General features: G+C 34.6%; 1 protein-coding gene and 1 pseudogene across 1 annotated transcript in view; one reads left to right on the top strand and one right to left on the bottom strand.

Annotated features, from left to right (window-relative positions):
- The window catches only part of REDIC1 (regulator of DNA class I crossover intermediates 1), a 61,239-nt gene that overhangs the window by 31,608 nt on the left and 12,973 nt on the right, over window positions 1-16,658 (bottom strand). The window contains 3 exon segments of the mRNA XM_089920535.1: window positions 9,783-9,843; window positions 11,248-11,317; window positions 11,589-12,094. Coding sequence (XP_089776661.1) covers window positions 9,783-9,843; window positions 11,248-11,317; window positions 11,589-12,094 — 637 coding nt within the window.
- Window positions 1,700-2,700, top strand: LOC111173689 (large ribosomal subunit protein eL20 pseudogene; annotated as a pseudogene).

The raw sequence follows: 16,658 nt of genomic DNA, 5'->3' as shown, positions 1-16,658 counted from the left end.
AAAGAAATTGAAGACACAAATAAATGGAAAGATAGTCCATGGTAATGAATTGGAATAATATTGTTAAAATGCCCATTCTAGTCAGAGTCATCTGCATATTCAATGCAATCCCTGTGAAAATTCCAATGATATTTTTCACAGAAATAGAAAAAAAAATCATAAAATTGGTAAGGAACCACAACAAAACCCAAATGGCGAAGACAATGTTGAGAAAAAAGAACAGAGCTGGAGGCATCATATTTCATAATCTCAAACAATATTAAAGATATAGTAATCAAAACAGTATGATATTGACATAAAAACAGTATGATATTGACATAAAAACAGACACATAGACCAATGGAACAGAAAAGAAAGCCCAGAAATAAACCCATACATATTTGGTCAATCAGTTTATGACAAAGGAGCCAGGAATATACAATGGAGAAAGGACAGTCCTTTCAATAAACGGTGCTGGGAAAACTGACCAGCTACACACAAAAGAATGAAAAATGGACCCCTATCTTATATCATACATAAAAGTTAACTCAAAATGGATTAAAGACTTGAATATAAGACCTGAAACCAAAAAACTACTAGAAAAATACACAAGTGGCAAAATCTTTGACAACCATCTTGGCAATGATTTTCTGATTTTGACACCAAAAGCAAAGGCAACTAAAGCAAATATAAACAAGTGGGACTACATCAAACTGAAAAGCTTTTCACAGAAGAGGAAGCCATCAAAAAATTGAAAAGCTAACCTACTGAATGGAAGAAAATACTTGTAAATCATATATCTGATATATATATATCATATATCTGAAAATATTTGTAAATCATATATCTGATAAGCCAAAATATATAAATAACTCATATAACTCAAAGTGAAAAAACAACAATCCCACTAAAAAATGGGCAGACAACCTGAACATTTTTCCAAAGAAGATCTACAGGCAGCCAACAGGTACAGAAAAAGATGCTTAACAAAATGAATCATCAAGGAAATTCAAATCAAAACCACATCTGTGAGAGTAGCTAGCATCAATATAAGCAAAAACAAGCCTTGGCAAGGATGTGGAGAAAAGGGAACCCAGGTGCACTATTGGTGGCAATGTAAATTGTTCAGCTGCTACCGAAAAACAGAATGGGGTTTCCTCAAAAAAATTAAAAATAGGGTAAATCCTGAGTTCTCATCACAAGGAATTTTTTTCTACTTCTTTAATTTTGTATCTGTATGAGATGATGGATGTTCACTGTACTTATTGTGCTAATAATTTCATATGCATGTAAGTCAAATCATTATGATGTATACCTTAAACTCATACATGCTGTATGTCAATTATATCTCAATAAAACTGAAGAAAAAGTTAAAAATAGAACTACCATATGATCCAGCAATTCCACTTCTGGTATTTTTCCGAGGAAAAGAAGACACTAACTCAAAAATATTATCCTCACCACCATGTCCACTGAAACATTATTTACAATAGCCAAGACATGGAAACAACCTACGTGTCCATCAATGGATGAATAAAGAAGATGTGGTATATATATCTATATATACACACACGATGGAATACTATTCAGCCATAAAAAGTAAGGAAATCCTGCCAACTGCAACAACATGGATGGACCTTGAGGGCACCATGCTAAATGAAATAAGTCAGGCAGAGAAAGAAAAATACCATATGACCTCACTTATACATGTAATCTGAAAAAAAATCATAAATAGAATAGATTAGTGGTTGCTAGAGTCGGGGGGTGGGGTATGGGCAAAATTAGTGAAGGTGGTAAAAATGTAGAAACTTACAATTATAAAATAAATAAGTCCTGGTGATGTAACATACAGGATGGCGACTATAGCTAATAATACTGTATTTTATATTTGAAAGCTTCTAGAGAGTATATCTTAAAATTTCTCATCCAAAGAAAAAGAATTTGTAACTGTGTGGTGATCCATGTTAACTAGACTTATTGTGGCGATCTTTTCACAGTGGGTACACATATCAAATCACTATGTTGTACACTTTAAGTAACTGTTATATGTCAGTTATACCTCCATAAAAGTAATAAAGTAGTTTCCTTTTCGAGGGTGGCAGCAAGCACGTATAGAACACCATGAAGGCCTTGGGCACACTTCCAGAGTACAAGGTGGTGGGGCACTGCCTGCTGACCCCCAAATGCGGCATGTCTCCCCTCTACTGCATGTGCATCTTTGCACCTAATCATGTTGCCAAGTCCTGTTTCTGGTACTTTGTGTCTCAGCTGAAGAAGATGAGAGTATTCAGGGGAAATTGTCTACTGCAGACAGGTGTTGGAGAAATCTCCCCTGCGGGTGAAGAACTTTGGCTTCTGGCTGCGCTATGACTTCCACAGCACTGAGAGTACCGGGACCTGACCACAGCCAGTGCGGTCACCCAGTGCTACCAAGACATGGGCACCTGGCACCGCGCCTGGGCCCACTCGATCCAGATCACAAAAACAGAAGAGATTGCAGCCAGCAAGTGCTGTCGACCAGCAGTCAAGCAGTTCCACGACTCCAAGATCAAGTTCCCACTGCCCTACAGGGTTCTCTGTTGCCAGCACAAGCCACACCTCACCACTAAGAGGCCCAACACCTTCTTTTAGACGCAGGCCCTCCCTGTCCCCAGGTCTGCCCAAATAAAACTCATTGGGAAAACCGGAAAAAAAAATTATTATATCCTCCAAGATGTTCTTCTTTCCTATTCCATTCCACATCCAACAAAAGGATCTTGGAACACCCCTAATTACCCATACCCTACTATCTGCCATCCAAGAGGAGTTTTTGTTTGGTTTGATTTTTGGGTTTGGTTTGCTTGCTTGCTATCTCTTCATTAATTCTGCCTCAGTAGGAATTACCTGTCCCAAAGTTTCCCAACCAGTAGGCAGGTATAGCTCAGCTCCTCTACTGCTCCAATCCTTTTCTTCCTCTCTTATTGTGACTCCTGCCTTGGTCTCTCTTGTAAAATTTAAGATTTTAGCCAGGGTTCCACTATGCCTTTAGCCCTGTCTAGGCATCACAAATTAAAAGCTGATGCCTGCTCTACCTAAAGAACTCATAGCACCTGATACCCCTCAGGTTCTACCAGTGAGCTTATTTTCTTTTCTGACTTGCTCTAGACACATTCAACTTGCCATAGATGTAGAGATTGTTTTTTAAGGATTCTAACCTGCTCATGATTCGTTCTTTAAGAGGATATATCTATATTATTCTTATTTAGGAAATATGAGTTATTTAAAGGACTAACAGGATAGCATCTAATATTACTGACCACATTCCCTTCCTTAAAAATCTCTCCCATTTTTCTTTCCTATGACACCTTTCTTTGAGTACTCCCAAATCTCTCTAGCAGCTCATTCTCTCTTTTTTGATGGTAAACAATATTTATTTTCACTGATTATCAAACAAAAGGAAAATTAATACATAATTCAGTTTTGTTTATTCCGATTTTATTTACTGTATTAATTACTGAAATCTAACAGAATCTTGGAAAGCAATTTTTAATGGAAATATAGTTGATTTACAATATTATTTAGATTAGGTGTACAGCATAGTAATTCAGTATTTTTGCAGATTATACTCCATTATAAGTTATTACAAGATAATTGTGCTAATTACCTGTGCTATACAATACATCCTTGTTGCTTATCTATTTTATACTTAGTCGTTTGTATCTCTTAACCCCACACCCCTAATTTGTTCCTCCCTGCTTTCCTATCCCCACTGGTAACCACAAGTTTGTTTGCTATATCTGTGAGTCTATTTCTGTTTTGCATATGCATTCATATGTATTATGTTTTAGATTCTACACATAAATGATATCATACACTATTTTTCTTTCTCTGCCTGACTTATTTCAGTAAGCATAATATCTTCTAGGGCCATAGGGTCATCAACATTGCTGCAAATGGCTAAGTAATATTCCATTTTGTGTGTGTGTGTGTGTCTGTGTGCTTATCTCCCACATCTTCTTTATTCATTACTTTGTTGATGGGCACTAGGGTTGCTTCAATGTCTTGGCTAGTATAAATAGTGCTGCTATAAATTTTGGGGCACATGTAACTGCAAATTAGTGTTTTCTTTTTCTCCTGATATATATACTAAAGTGGGATTGCTGGATCATATGTTAACTCTATTCTTAGTTTTTTAAAGAACTTCCATACTGTTTTCCATAGTGGCTGCACCAATTTACATTCTCACCAACTGCGTACAAGTGTCCCCTTTTCTCCACATCCTCTCCAACACTTGTTATTTGTAGACTTTTTGATGATAGCCATTCTGACAGTTGTGAGTTGATATCTCATTGCTGCTTTGATTTGCATTTCTCTAATAATTAGTGATGTTGAGCATCTTTTCATGGGCCTGTTGGCCATCTGTATGTCTTCTTTGAAGAAAAAGTCTGTTCAGGTCTTTGATCATTTTTTGATTGGTTATTTGGTTTTTTTGATATTGAGTTGTATGAGCTGTTTATGTATTTTTTGATATTAATCCCTTGTTGATTGCATCATTTCTAAATATTTTCTCCCATTCTGCTGGTTGGCTTTTCACTTTGCCGATGGTTTTATTTGCTGTGGAAAAGCTTTTAAATTTAATTAGGTCCCATTTATTTATTGTTGATTTTATTTCTTTTGCCTTAGGAGACAAACCCCCCAAAATATTGCTACAATTTATGTCAAAGGGTATTCTGCCTATGTTCTCTTCTAGGAGTTTTATTGTTTCATGTCTTATATTTAGGTCTTAAACCATTTTGAGTTTATTTTTGAATATGGTGTGAGGAAATGTTCTAATCTCATTATTTTATGTGTAGCTGTCTAGTTTGGCCAGCACCACTTGTTGAAGAGACTTTCTTTTCTCCATTGTATATTCTTGCCTCTTCTGTCATAGATTAATTTACCACAGTTCTGTGGGTTTCTTTCTGGGCTCTCTATTCTGTTCCACTTATCTATGTGTCTGTTTTTGTGCCAGTACCATGCTGTTTTGAATACTTCAGTTTTGTTTTATTCTCTGAAGTCTGAGAGAGTAATTCCTCTGGCTTTGTTCTTTTTCTCAAGAGTGCTTTGGCAACTCAGGGTCTTCTGTGGTTCCATATAAATTTTAGGATTATTTGGTCTAGTCCTGTGAAAAATGTCATGAGTGTTTGATAGAGATTACATGAAATCTATAGATTGCTTTGGGTGGTATGGCCATTTTAACAATATTAATTCTTCAAAGCCACAAATGTGATACCTTTCCATTTCTTTGTATCATGTTCAATTTCCTTCATCAATGTTTTACAGCTTTCAGAGTATAGGTTTCTCATCTTCTTAAGTTTATTCCTAGGTATTTTATTCTTTTTGGTGTGATTTTTAAATGGGATTTTAAAAAACTTTCTCTTGTATCCTGCTACCTTGCTGCATTCATTTATTAGTTCTAGTAGTTTTTGTGTGAGACTTTAGGGTTCTCTATATAAAGTATCATGTCATCTGCAACTAATGACCATTTTACCTCTTTCCTTCCAATTTGGATAACTTTCATTTCTTTTTCTTGTCTGATTTCTGTGGCTCGGGCTTCCAGTACTATGGTAAATCAAAGCAGCAAGAGTGAACATCCCTAACTTGTTCCTGAATTTAGTGAGATGGCTTTCAATTTTTCACCATTGAGTATGACATTGGCCATACGTTTGTCACAAATAGACTTTATTATGTTGAAATATTTTCCCTCTATACCCACTTTGATGAGAGTTTTTACCATGAATGGATGTTGAATTTTATCAAATGCTTTTTCTGCATATATTGAGATCATGTGATTTTTATCTTTCCTTTTGCTAATGTGATATACCACACTGGTTGATTTGCAAATGTTGAACCATCCTTTTGACCCTGGAATGAATCCAACTTGATTATGGTGTATGATCCTGTTTATATATTGTTGGATTTGGCTTGCTAATATTGTGTTGAGGATTCTGCCGTCTATATTCATCAAAAATATTTGGCCTGGGCTTCCCTGGTGGCACAGTGGTTGAGAGTCCGCCTGCCGATGCAGGGGACACGGGTTTGTGCCCTGGTCCGGGAAGATCCCACATGCTGCGGAGCGGCTAGGCCCATGATCCATGGCCGCTGAGCCTGTGCATCCAGAGCCTGTGCTCCACAATGGGAGAGGCCACAACAGTGAGAGGCCCGCGTACCGCAAAAAAAAAAAAAAAATATATATATATATATATATATATATATATATATATATATATATGGCCTGTAATTTTCTTTTTCGTACTGTCTTTGGTTTTGGCATCAGTGTAATGGTGGCCTTGTAGGATGAATTGGGGAGTGTTACCTACTCTTCCATTTTTTGGAATAGTTTGAGAAGGATAAGTATTAGTTCTTCTTCATATGTTTGGTAAAATTCCCCTGTGAAGCCATCTTGCCCTGGACTTTTATTTGTAGGGAGTTTTTCAAGTTAAAGATTTTATTTCACTACTAGTGATTGATCTGTTAAAGTTGTTTCTTCTGGACTCAGTCTTGGTAGGCTGTATGTTTCTAGAAATTTGTCCTTTCTTCGAGGTTGTCCAATTTGTTGGCATATAACTGTTCAGAGAATTCTCTTATAATTTCTTTATATCTCTGTGGTATCAGTTTTTATTTCTCCTGTTTCATTTCTTATTTTGTTTATTTCAGTCTTCTCTCTTTTCTTCTTGGTGAACCCAGCTAAATGTTTATCAATTTTGTTTATCTTTTCAGAAAAATAGCTCTTAGTTTAATTGATCTTTTCCATGGTTTTTGTTTTTGTTTTTGCGGTACGCGGGCCTCTCACTGTTGTGGCCTCTCCCGTTGCGGAGCACAGGCTCCGGACGCGCAGGCTCAGCGGCCATGGCTCACGGGCCCAGCTGCTCCGCGGCATGTGGGATCTTCCCAGACCGGGGCACGAACCCGTACCCCCTGCATCGGCAGGCGGACTCTCAACCACTGCGCCACCAGGGAAGCCCTCCATTGTTTTTTATCTCTATTTCCTCTCTGATCTTTATTATTTCTTTCCTTCTGCTGACTTTGATCTCTGTTTTTCTTTTTCTAATTCTTTTAGGTGGTAGGCTGTTTGAGATTTTTCTTGTTTCCTGAAGAAGTCCTATATCGCTATAAACTTCCTTCTTAGAACTGACTTTGCAATATCCCATGTATTTTGAAAAGTTTTGTTTCCATTTTTATTTGTCTCAAGGTACTTTCTGATTTCCTTTTTGATTTCATTGTTGATCCATTTGCTTTTCAGTAGCATGTCATTTAGTCTTCACGTGTTTGTTCTTTTCCCATTTTTCTTTCTGTAGTTGATTTCTAGTTTCATACAGTTGTGTTCTGAAAAAAATGCTTGATGCAATTTCTATCCTCTTAAATTTGCTGAGGCTTGTTTTGTGGTCTAGTATGTGATCTATCCTGGAGAATGTTCTGTGTTCAATTGAAAGGAATGTGTATTCTGTTGTTTTTGGATGTACTGTCCCATAGATATCTACTAAGTTTAACTGGTCTAGTGTGTCCTTAAGATCACTCTTCCTTTATTGATTTTCTGTATGGATAATCTGTCCATTGATGTCAGTTAGGTGTTAAAGTCCCCTACTATTATTATATTATTGTCCCTTTCTTCCTTTAAGTGTTAGTATTTGATTTATATATTTAGGTGCTCCTGTTTTGGGTACAAATATGTTAACAAGTATAATATCCTCTTCTTGTTTGATCCCTTTATCATTATATAATACCCTTCTTTGTCTTTTGTTATATCCTTTGTTGTGAAGTCTCTTTTGTCTGATATGAGTATTGCTATTCCCACTTTCTTGTTGTTTCCATTTGCATGAAGTATCATTTTCCATCCCCTCACTTTTATTCTGTACGTGTCTTTTGCCCTAAAGTCTCCTGTAAGCAGCATATTGAGGGTCTTGGTTTTTACCCAATCAGCCACCCTATGTCTTTTGATCAAACACTGACATTTAAAGTAATTATTGATAGGTATGTACTTATGGCCACTTTATCACTTGTTTTCCAGTTGTTTCTGTAGTTCTTCTCTGTTCATTTTTTCTTTTTGTTTCTAACATTGTGGTTTCATGAGTTTCTTTAGTAATTCCTTGGTTTCCTTGCTATTTGCTTTTTGTGTAGCTATTATAGGCTTTTGACTTGTGGTTTCCACGAGGATCACATATGTTGACCGATAATTATATCTACAGTAAGTCCCCTACAGACGAATGAGTTCTGTTCTGAGAGCACGTTCATAAGTCCAATTTGTTTGTAAGTTCAACAAAGTTAGCCTGGGTACCCAACTAACACAATGAGCTATATAGTACTGTACTGTAATAGGCTTATAAAACTTTTCACACAAATAATACATAAAAAGCAAACAAACACAAAAGTAAAGAAAATATTTTTAATCTTACAGTACAGTACCTTAAAAAGTACAGTAGTACAGTACAACAGCTGGCATACAGGGGCTGGTATCAAGTGAACAGGCAAGAATAATTACTGGCTGGAGGAGGGAGAGGAGGTGGGAGATGGTAGAGCTGAAGGATCATCAGCAATGAGAGATGGAGGGCAAGCTGCAATTTTACACATGCCTGACATTGATGACAAAAGTTCTGGTTCCTTGCTGGATTCAATTCTATCTACCCTCTTGAACAAAAGACCCAGTGATTTCTGGGGGGTAGTAGCTCTTTTTTTCTCATCATAGATGACACAGTAGCACTGGATTGCATTCTGAACGGCTGCTGCAACTTTCATGTACTAAGTTTGGGTCCTGTGCCTCAAAAACTAATAGTGCCTCCTCAAATAAAGAAAATCCCTTACCAAATTTCCTGCATTGTGAATCTCTTTGGTTCTTCAGTTACTTCTTCTTCCTCTTTTCTCTCTTCATCCTTTCTCTGGGCTTTCAATTCTATTGTTATCAATTGGTGCTTCTTAGCAGTACCTGCTACATCACCACTGCTTTTATGCTTGCTTCCAGACAGCCTGGGCTTGAAATAAAGACACTGTACTACTATACTCTATACCGTACTGTAAAGTACACAAAAGCACAACCACTTTTAGAAGACGCATACATGTAACAATGTATGCCAGACACATGAATTAATTTATGTGATTGGACATGTGAATGCATATTTGCATCTTTGAATGTTCTCAACTTGAAGGTTCATATGTAGGGGACTTACTGTACTTGTTTTAAACTGATAGTCATTTAATTTCAAACACATTTTAAAATATCTACATTTTTTACTCCCTTCTCTTACATTTTGTGGGTTTTTTATGCTATATTTTACATCTTTGTGCTTGTTCCTTAACTGTTTATTGTTTCGTGTCCTAGTATGTGACCTATCCTAGAGAATGTCCCATGCGCTCTTGAAAAGAATGTGTATTGTTTTTTGAATGACTGAATCATACACCCTTATTATGAGCAGGAATTACAACTTAGGTAACCAGTGTTTATATATGTTTTAGTATTCTTAAATATATAACTATTTTCACCTGTAACACAATTAAACCTAAAGAAATTTCATCTTGGAATAAATTTTATAGGACTTAGAGAGAGAACGTTAAATGCATTTATATTGGTTTGACTAAAATAAGGCACATTACAGTTTCTGAAATGTTGTTAATTTAATTTCTCAATCTAAGCTATAATTTCCCCAGAGTAAAAAAATATATTAAAAAAAGTTACCCTAAAAAGAAAATTTTCAGAAAGAGCTAACCTTAAATCAAAGTAAATTTTAAATACTAAAATAAGACATGATAATACAACTTACTTAATTGGAAAGATAATGTAAGATGTACTTTACCTCACCAATTCCGAAGTCCCATGATTGCTTAGAACACAATTCTTCCAAAGGAATATTACCCCTAAGGGTTTTAATAAGACAGTATTAGAGTGTGTTTTATTCCCTCTGAAAATTATTGTTCTAAATTATGATTCCCAAAGTTGGTTAAAGATCAGAATTATAAGAGAAGTTTTTTAAAAGATAAGGATTCATAAGCTCTATCTTAAGGAGCCTATTTATTTTGTGTAGGTCAAACTTGATATTTTGTATTTTAAAATCACCCCTTGGGTTTCCCTGGTGGCGCAGTGTTTAAGAATCCACCTGCCAATGCAGGGGACATGGGTTCGATCCCTGGTCTAGGAAGATCCCACATGCCACAGAGCAGCTAAACCCATGTGCCACAACTACTAAGCTTGCGCTTTAGAGCCCACAAGCCACAACTACTGAAGCCCTCATGCCTAGAGCCCATGCTCTGCAACAAGAGAAGCCACCACAGTGAGAAGCCTGCGCACTGCAACGAAGAGAAGCCCCTGCTCACCGCAACTAGAGAAAGCCCACGTGCAGCAATGAAGACCCAATGCAGCCAAAAATAAATAAATTTATTAGGAAAAAAAAAAACCTCAAGTGATGAGGATCTTCACACAGGTTTGGAAGCCATGTTCTAAATCACTTTCATAAAATATGTTTTAAAATTCAAGTTTTAACATCCTGTTTTTCATTCATAAGTTTCTGAATATTTGGAGGTTTGACAACAAAAACCTAAGTTGTTGATTTTATTAAATAAGTGGTGAATCTATTTTTTAATTAATTTGTTGTGCCAATGCCATAAAAATGGCATCTAATAATTCTTTGTATTATAGATATTTTACATATTTCCATAAGAAAGTACTTCCAAAATAAAAATCTATTCTAATTCATGATTTTCAATTACGAAGATTTGATTAAATCATAATTATTACTGAGAAAGGTATATTCTGAAACAAGTTTTCTTTAATTTCCTATAATGTCAGTCCCATACATTGTTGATATGCTTGTTTATGCCATTAACATTTGAATTCTATTACTCCCTTGTTCTGATTCTATATTAACCAAGCAACCTTCCCATGGCAAGCTGTCAAAAGGTAGAAAATATTCAGTAAGAAAATTATGCCAGTAAGCATTCCTATATATGTCACCTTTCTATTTCTTATTGTAAATTAATAAATTGACATTCTGGTGGGTAAATAAATTTCCTGAACACATAAGTCAGTTTTCTCAAATCTAATTAACACTATGATTCAGATAAGAAGATATTTTTGCACTGGTGAATATGAGGACCAAACTCTCAACTAGGGTGATATTACCAAGGTCTGACAATTGATTTTTGAGGCCAGTCTGCCCACCCTCAGACAGCATTATGCCTACCTCACTTTGTATCAGTTTAATCCTTAAACATGCATTATATTAGATCCCAATTTGCATTCCCCAAATTTACCTAAAAACTTACATATGGTTCACTGAATATTTCTGATTTTTTTTCTGGGATGTCTTCTCTTGGTAATCACTTTCAAATTTTCCTTTAAAAATAAAAGTATGCATTGAAATAAAACTTTAGCATAGACGATTTCTATTTTTTAATTTGAAGCTTATTAGCATGACCCATATAGAGGGATGCCACTGGTCCACAATGTCATATAATAGAATGTCATTCTATTTTTAATTTCATGTTCCTCCAAACACACACACACACACACACACACACACACACACACGGATATTCATTAAAACTGAAAACAAACAAACAAAAAGCCCCAATAGATTATTACACTTTCCATCTATAACACCAACCTTTTTTATCAGAGTTGGCTGGGTAACAATCCTTCTCAAAAGATGTACTAAAATTATTTCTTTCATTATTGTTGTACTCTTTCTGACAATTCTTGTTTGGTCGACACTTTTCTGGAAAACTTGATTTATTAAAAGTAGAATTACTAGAAGTCAACTCTGGATCTGTAAAAATACTTCTAATGCATCTATCAGTGAAATGGTTTTTATCAGAACTAATGACTGCACTGTCATAACGACACTTGTCAAAGGTTTTCTTTATCTTCTGTTGATCTATGTTTAATAAGTTGATCATATTTTCACTAATAAAAGAGTCACAGTTATCTGATAGAAGGCTTGGGGTTGGCTGGTTCATATCTTCATTAGAAAACTTTTTTCTATTTTCTCCCCAAATATGTTGTAATGAATTTTTTTCAGTAATGAAATCTGACTGTCTTTCATCCATGCTTCCACAATATTCACCTACAACTATAGCAGGTCTCCTAGTAAGGAAATTTCTATTTTCTGGACTTTAGGATAAATAAAAACATATTTAGCAAGAAAAGCATAGAGCACCCTCATTTAGAAACACGTGAAGTTAAATCTTACAGAACATATTGAGTAGCTGCTAACATTTAAGTGGACCATGTTTACATTTTTTAAATTTAAATAAATAATACTGCTTTGGGTGGAAATGTGTTAATATCCTCTTCTAATATCTTAGTGAGTATAAAAATAATCTACACTTAGTTTAGTACTGCAACATGAAAAACTAGTATGTGGTTCAATTTACTGTTTTATTAACAAAACAAAATATGACCAATCTATAGTGTCTTCCATAATAACGTCTAGAGAATTACCTAGGCAAACACTGTACATAAATGCCACTCCATTTAACCAGAGAAAGACACCTTGAAGACTGTTCAGAGAAAATAATTACCCTTAGTGTTAAAATGTCAAATAAAATTGTTATGAGAACATTAAATCAGATATTTCTCAACCTAACAAGGAACTCAAACTAACAAACTATCTCTGAAGTTCCCAAGGAAGAGCAATATAACTACAAATGCATACGTAAGTAATAAAGCCAAGAGATAAGATGGATTAGATGAAAATGTTAGACCAGATAGCTTGCAAATTCCCTTCTAATGCATAATTATTATAAATTATTATAAATCATAATTCTAAGTTATGTCCAATTTGTATTAAAGAATCAAAGTTATCATGGAAAGTAATTAGAAATCAAGGTATTATGAATTTTGTTGCCTTTGACTATCTACAAATTTACTTGGGGTTGGTTTTGTTCCAGAGATTGGAGGTACCAAAGAAATTTAGAAAAAACACAGACTGCTGAAACTCTGATTGAGTTCCAATTTTATTTGTAATTAATTTATTAAATATTTAATGAGCAAGTACACCTACTCTGTTCTAGGCAGTGCGCCATGTGTTGGGGACAGAGAGATAAAATATTTCAGTTTGGTATTAAGGAGAGAGAGATGTTTTGTCCATGAATGCACACAGATCATGATCCTACATTATTTCTCAATATGGGTCTTATTGGTATTTTGGGCAGAAAAATGCTACTCTGTTATTACCAAAAGGCATAACCTATAGTATGCAATAATATACACCATTAACACCAGAGAAATTTCTATTACTCTAAATGAGAAAATAAATTTAAAAGCACTTAGTAAGTTAGAAAGCATACTACAAAATGTAAATCATCATTTTAATAGGGTATCTTAAGCATTCAGACTCAGGATAATCACTAACTCAAAAGATGTGGGCAATACAGAAGTGTAGAGTGCACAGTCATTGCTCACAAGAAATAGCCTAGAAGAGGCAAGAAAAAATTAGACAGTGAAAAGTGCTATCCTACAGTAAATTGTCACTATAGTACATAGAAATTCTTTTGATTGAGAAAAACCAGGCAGGTGGCATTTGAGTTGGGGACCAAATGTTGGGAAGAATTGTTACTTGTACAAATGAGAGACATGATGCTAAAAATTTTTAAGTCTTATTAAGATAAATCCATCCAGTTTCTTTAACAATTTAATTTTTCTTATAGATAAATATAAAATTCATGAAAATTATGTATAAAAATAGGAATAAATTTATTATCTAAATAAAGAGTATTCAACAGAAATTTAATGTATGCCTACTATGTGGTAAGGAGACAATACAGCTTATATTCTAGTGAACAAATATATTAAACAAATAAGATAATTAGCCATTAATAAGTACAATGAATAAAAGAAATAAATAATTAAACAAATAAAGATAATTATAGTGCCTTTACAAGTGCTACAAAATCACGTGATGGAATAACATGTTGGAGGTCATGTTTCAGATAGTTTGGTCAGGAAAGTCCCTAATAAGGAAGTGATAAATAAGCTAAAAGTACAGAATGATTAGACATGTGAAGAAAGGAGTAAGCACACCCTGGGGAATGGAATAATAACAAATGCAAGGTCTGCAGCATGTTTGGGAAATGAAAAGAGGAGGAATAAAGCTAGATTAGAATCAGTAAAAGAAAACTTATGACTTAAGGCTTAAAAGGTACAAAAGGGCCAAAAATCATGCAGAGCTTTATTTCTGAAAAGACCAATAAAAAACATTGAAAGGTTCCAAGTAGAAAAGTAAAATCGACTGCCTTCTGCCTTGGAAAATATCAGTCTGATTGCTGGGTGCTTATGAATTTCAGGTCTTCTGACTACCCAAGTGAAGTAAAAAGAACCAGATTTATCCTCCCAACTGACCAAATTAAAAAACTAGACAAAATACATGAGACAATAATTTTCAGACATGGGCCATCAGGTAGAACAGGATAATGATCCCTGAAAGAGAGAAAACAAATCAAATGAACCCTATAACTGCTCCTAGCTTACTACCTTGAGAGTGTATCCAAGCCACAGAATACTTGAATACTTGGAGGGGAAACCTAGTCAGAGCCCACAGATTACCCTTCTTGAGGAAATAGGGCTGGGGGTTCAGGGAGACTATAGAAAATAGAGTTCACAGGGCAGAGTACCATGAAGGAGTGTGTTTCAAAAAAAGGAAGCTCCAGAGATCTACAGAGAGTTCTCAAATCTTTAACCAAGTACTGACCAGCACATACATATGAAGCAATTAGTCAAGGCTGGGAAAAGAACCACCCAACATGAGAAGATGGAACAATTCCAGGAACTCACACAAAGATGGGAAAATTTTGTGTTCTCATCAACCAGAGTGGAAAACCTTGTAATTCAAAGGAAATTGGAGAGGACTCAGAAGAGTATGGCCTCAGCAGAGGGCAAATTAACCACAGACTGAAGGTGTATTTGGTCCTGCTTAACAAAGTTTAAAGCAACCCTCAATAAAATCATACTACTTCCAAGTAACTGAACTGTATCCCAGAACTAAGCTTAAGACGATCTATAGGATTACAAGATTTCCAGAAACCAAAAAGATAATTCACAATGTATAGAATCTAAACAAAATGCGCAAGAATGCAAAGAAGCAGAAAGTTACAATCTGTAATGAGGAGGAAAATCAGTTATTAGAAATAGACTAAGAAATGACACAAAATGATATAATTTATAGACAAGGACATTAAGAGAGTTATCCTGTGTTCCCTATATTCAAGAAGCTAAAGGAAAGATTGAGTATATTGAATAGATACAAGGAAAATAAAGAGTTAAATCAAATTTCTAGAGATGAAAAATACACTGAATAAATTTACCAGTATTAGATACCAAAGAAGATACAATTAGTGAATTTGAAGATCTAACAATATATATAAAATGAAAGGAGAGGAAAAAAATGGAAAATGAATAGAGCATCAGCAAACTGTTACAGAACTTCAGTTGGACTACTTTACATATTATTTGGGATCCCAAAGAAGAGAGGAGAGGAATCAGAAAAAATATTTGAAAAATTAATGACTGAATTTTTTCCAAACTTTGTAAAAACAATAAGTCCACAGATCCAAGAAGCTCAACACAGCCCAAACACAAGAAATAGGAAACAAACATCCTAATCCTAATGGAGAGAAATCCACAGTAGAAAATCTGTGGTAGAGAATCCACCATGAAAAATCTTAAAAACAGAGAAAATTGTATATTATATATACACAGATTATTAAGATAAGAATGACAGCAAACTTCTAGTTGGAAACAATGGTACTCAAAGACATTTTTCAAAAAGAAGAGAACAATAAAGACTTAAAAATATATGAGATGAATTAATCACCAGCAGACCCACACTATAAAAAATGTTAAAGAAAGTCTTTTAAACAGAAGGAAGATGTCACCAGATGTAAATCTAGAGCTGCACAAAATAATGAAGACCACCAAAAAAGATAAATTTGAACTGAATATAAAAATTGTTTTCTTATTTTTTAACTCTCTCTAAAACAAAAAGAATAATGGATTTATAACATATATATAAGTAAAATGTATGAATACAACAACACAAAGGCTAAAGGAAAGAAACAGAAGCATACCATTATAAGTCTCATATTATATTTGAAGACAGTCCATGATAAATTAAATATATACTATAAAATCTAAAGCAATCACTGAAAAACAAAAAACAGAGTTATATCTAATAAGCCAACAAAAGGGATAAATTAAGTCATAGAAAATACTCAAAAGGCAGAAAAAGAGGGAAGGGGAACAAAATTATATGGGACAAATAAAAAACAACTAGCAAGAGAACAGACTTAAACCCAACCATATCAATTGTCACATTAAATGTAAATGATATTCTTAACAGTAATACATCTCAATAAATTTGAAAGGATTCAAATCACATAAAGCATCTTCCTTGTCCACAATATAATTAATTTAGAAAGATAACAGAAAAGCCTTGAGGTTTCTAGGAACCAAACAACAAACTTCTAAATAATTAATGGATTGTAAATGAAATCAAAAGGAAAATTATAATTTTTTTAACTGAATGAAAATTAAAACAAAACATATCAAACCTGTAGGATATAGCAAAAGCAGTGGTTAATGGGAAACTGATAGCACTAAACACACACACACACACACACAAACACACACACAGAAAAGAAAAAATGGTCTCAAATCAATGACCTCAGCTTTCACCTTA

The sequence above is a fragment of the Delphinapterus leucas genome, chromosome 11 (assembly GCF_059928025.1).
Source record: "Delphinapterus leucas isolate spDelLeu-1000000601 "Yukka" chromosome 11, BTC_Dleu_Yukka2, whole genome shotgun sequence".
Lineage (NCBI taxonomy): Eukaryota > Metazoa > Chordata > Mammalia > Artiodactyla > Monodontidae > Delphinapterus > Delphinapterus leucas.
This window is presented reverse-complemented; position numbering and strand designations above follow the sequence as displayed.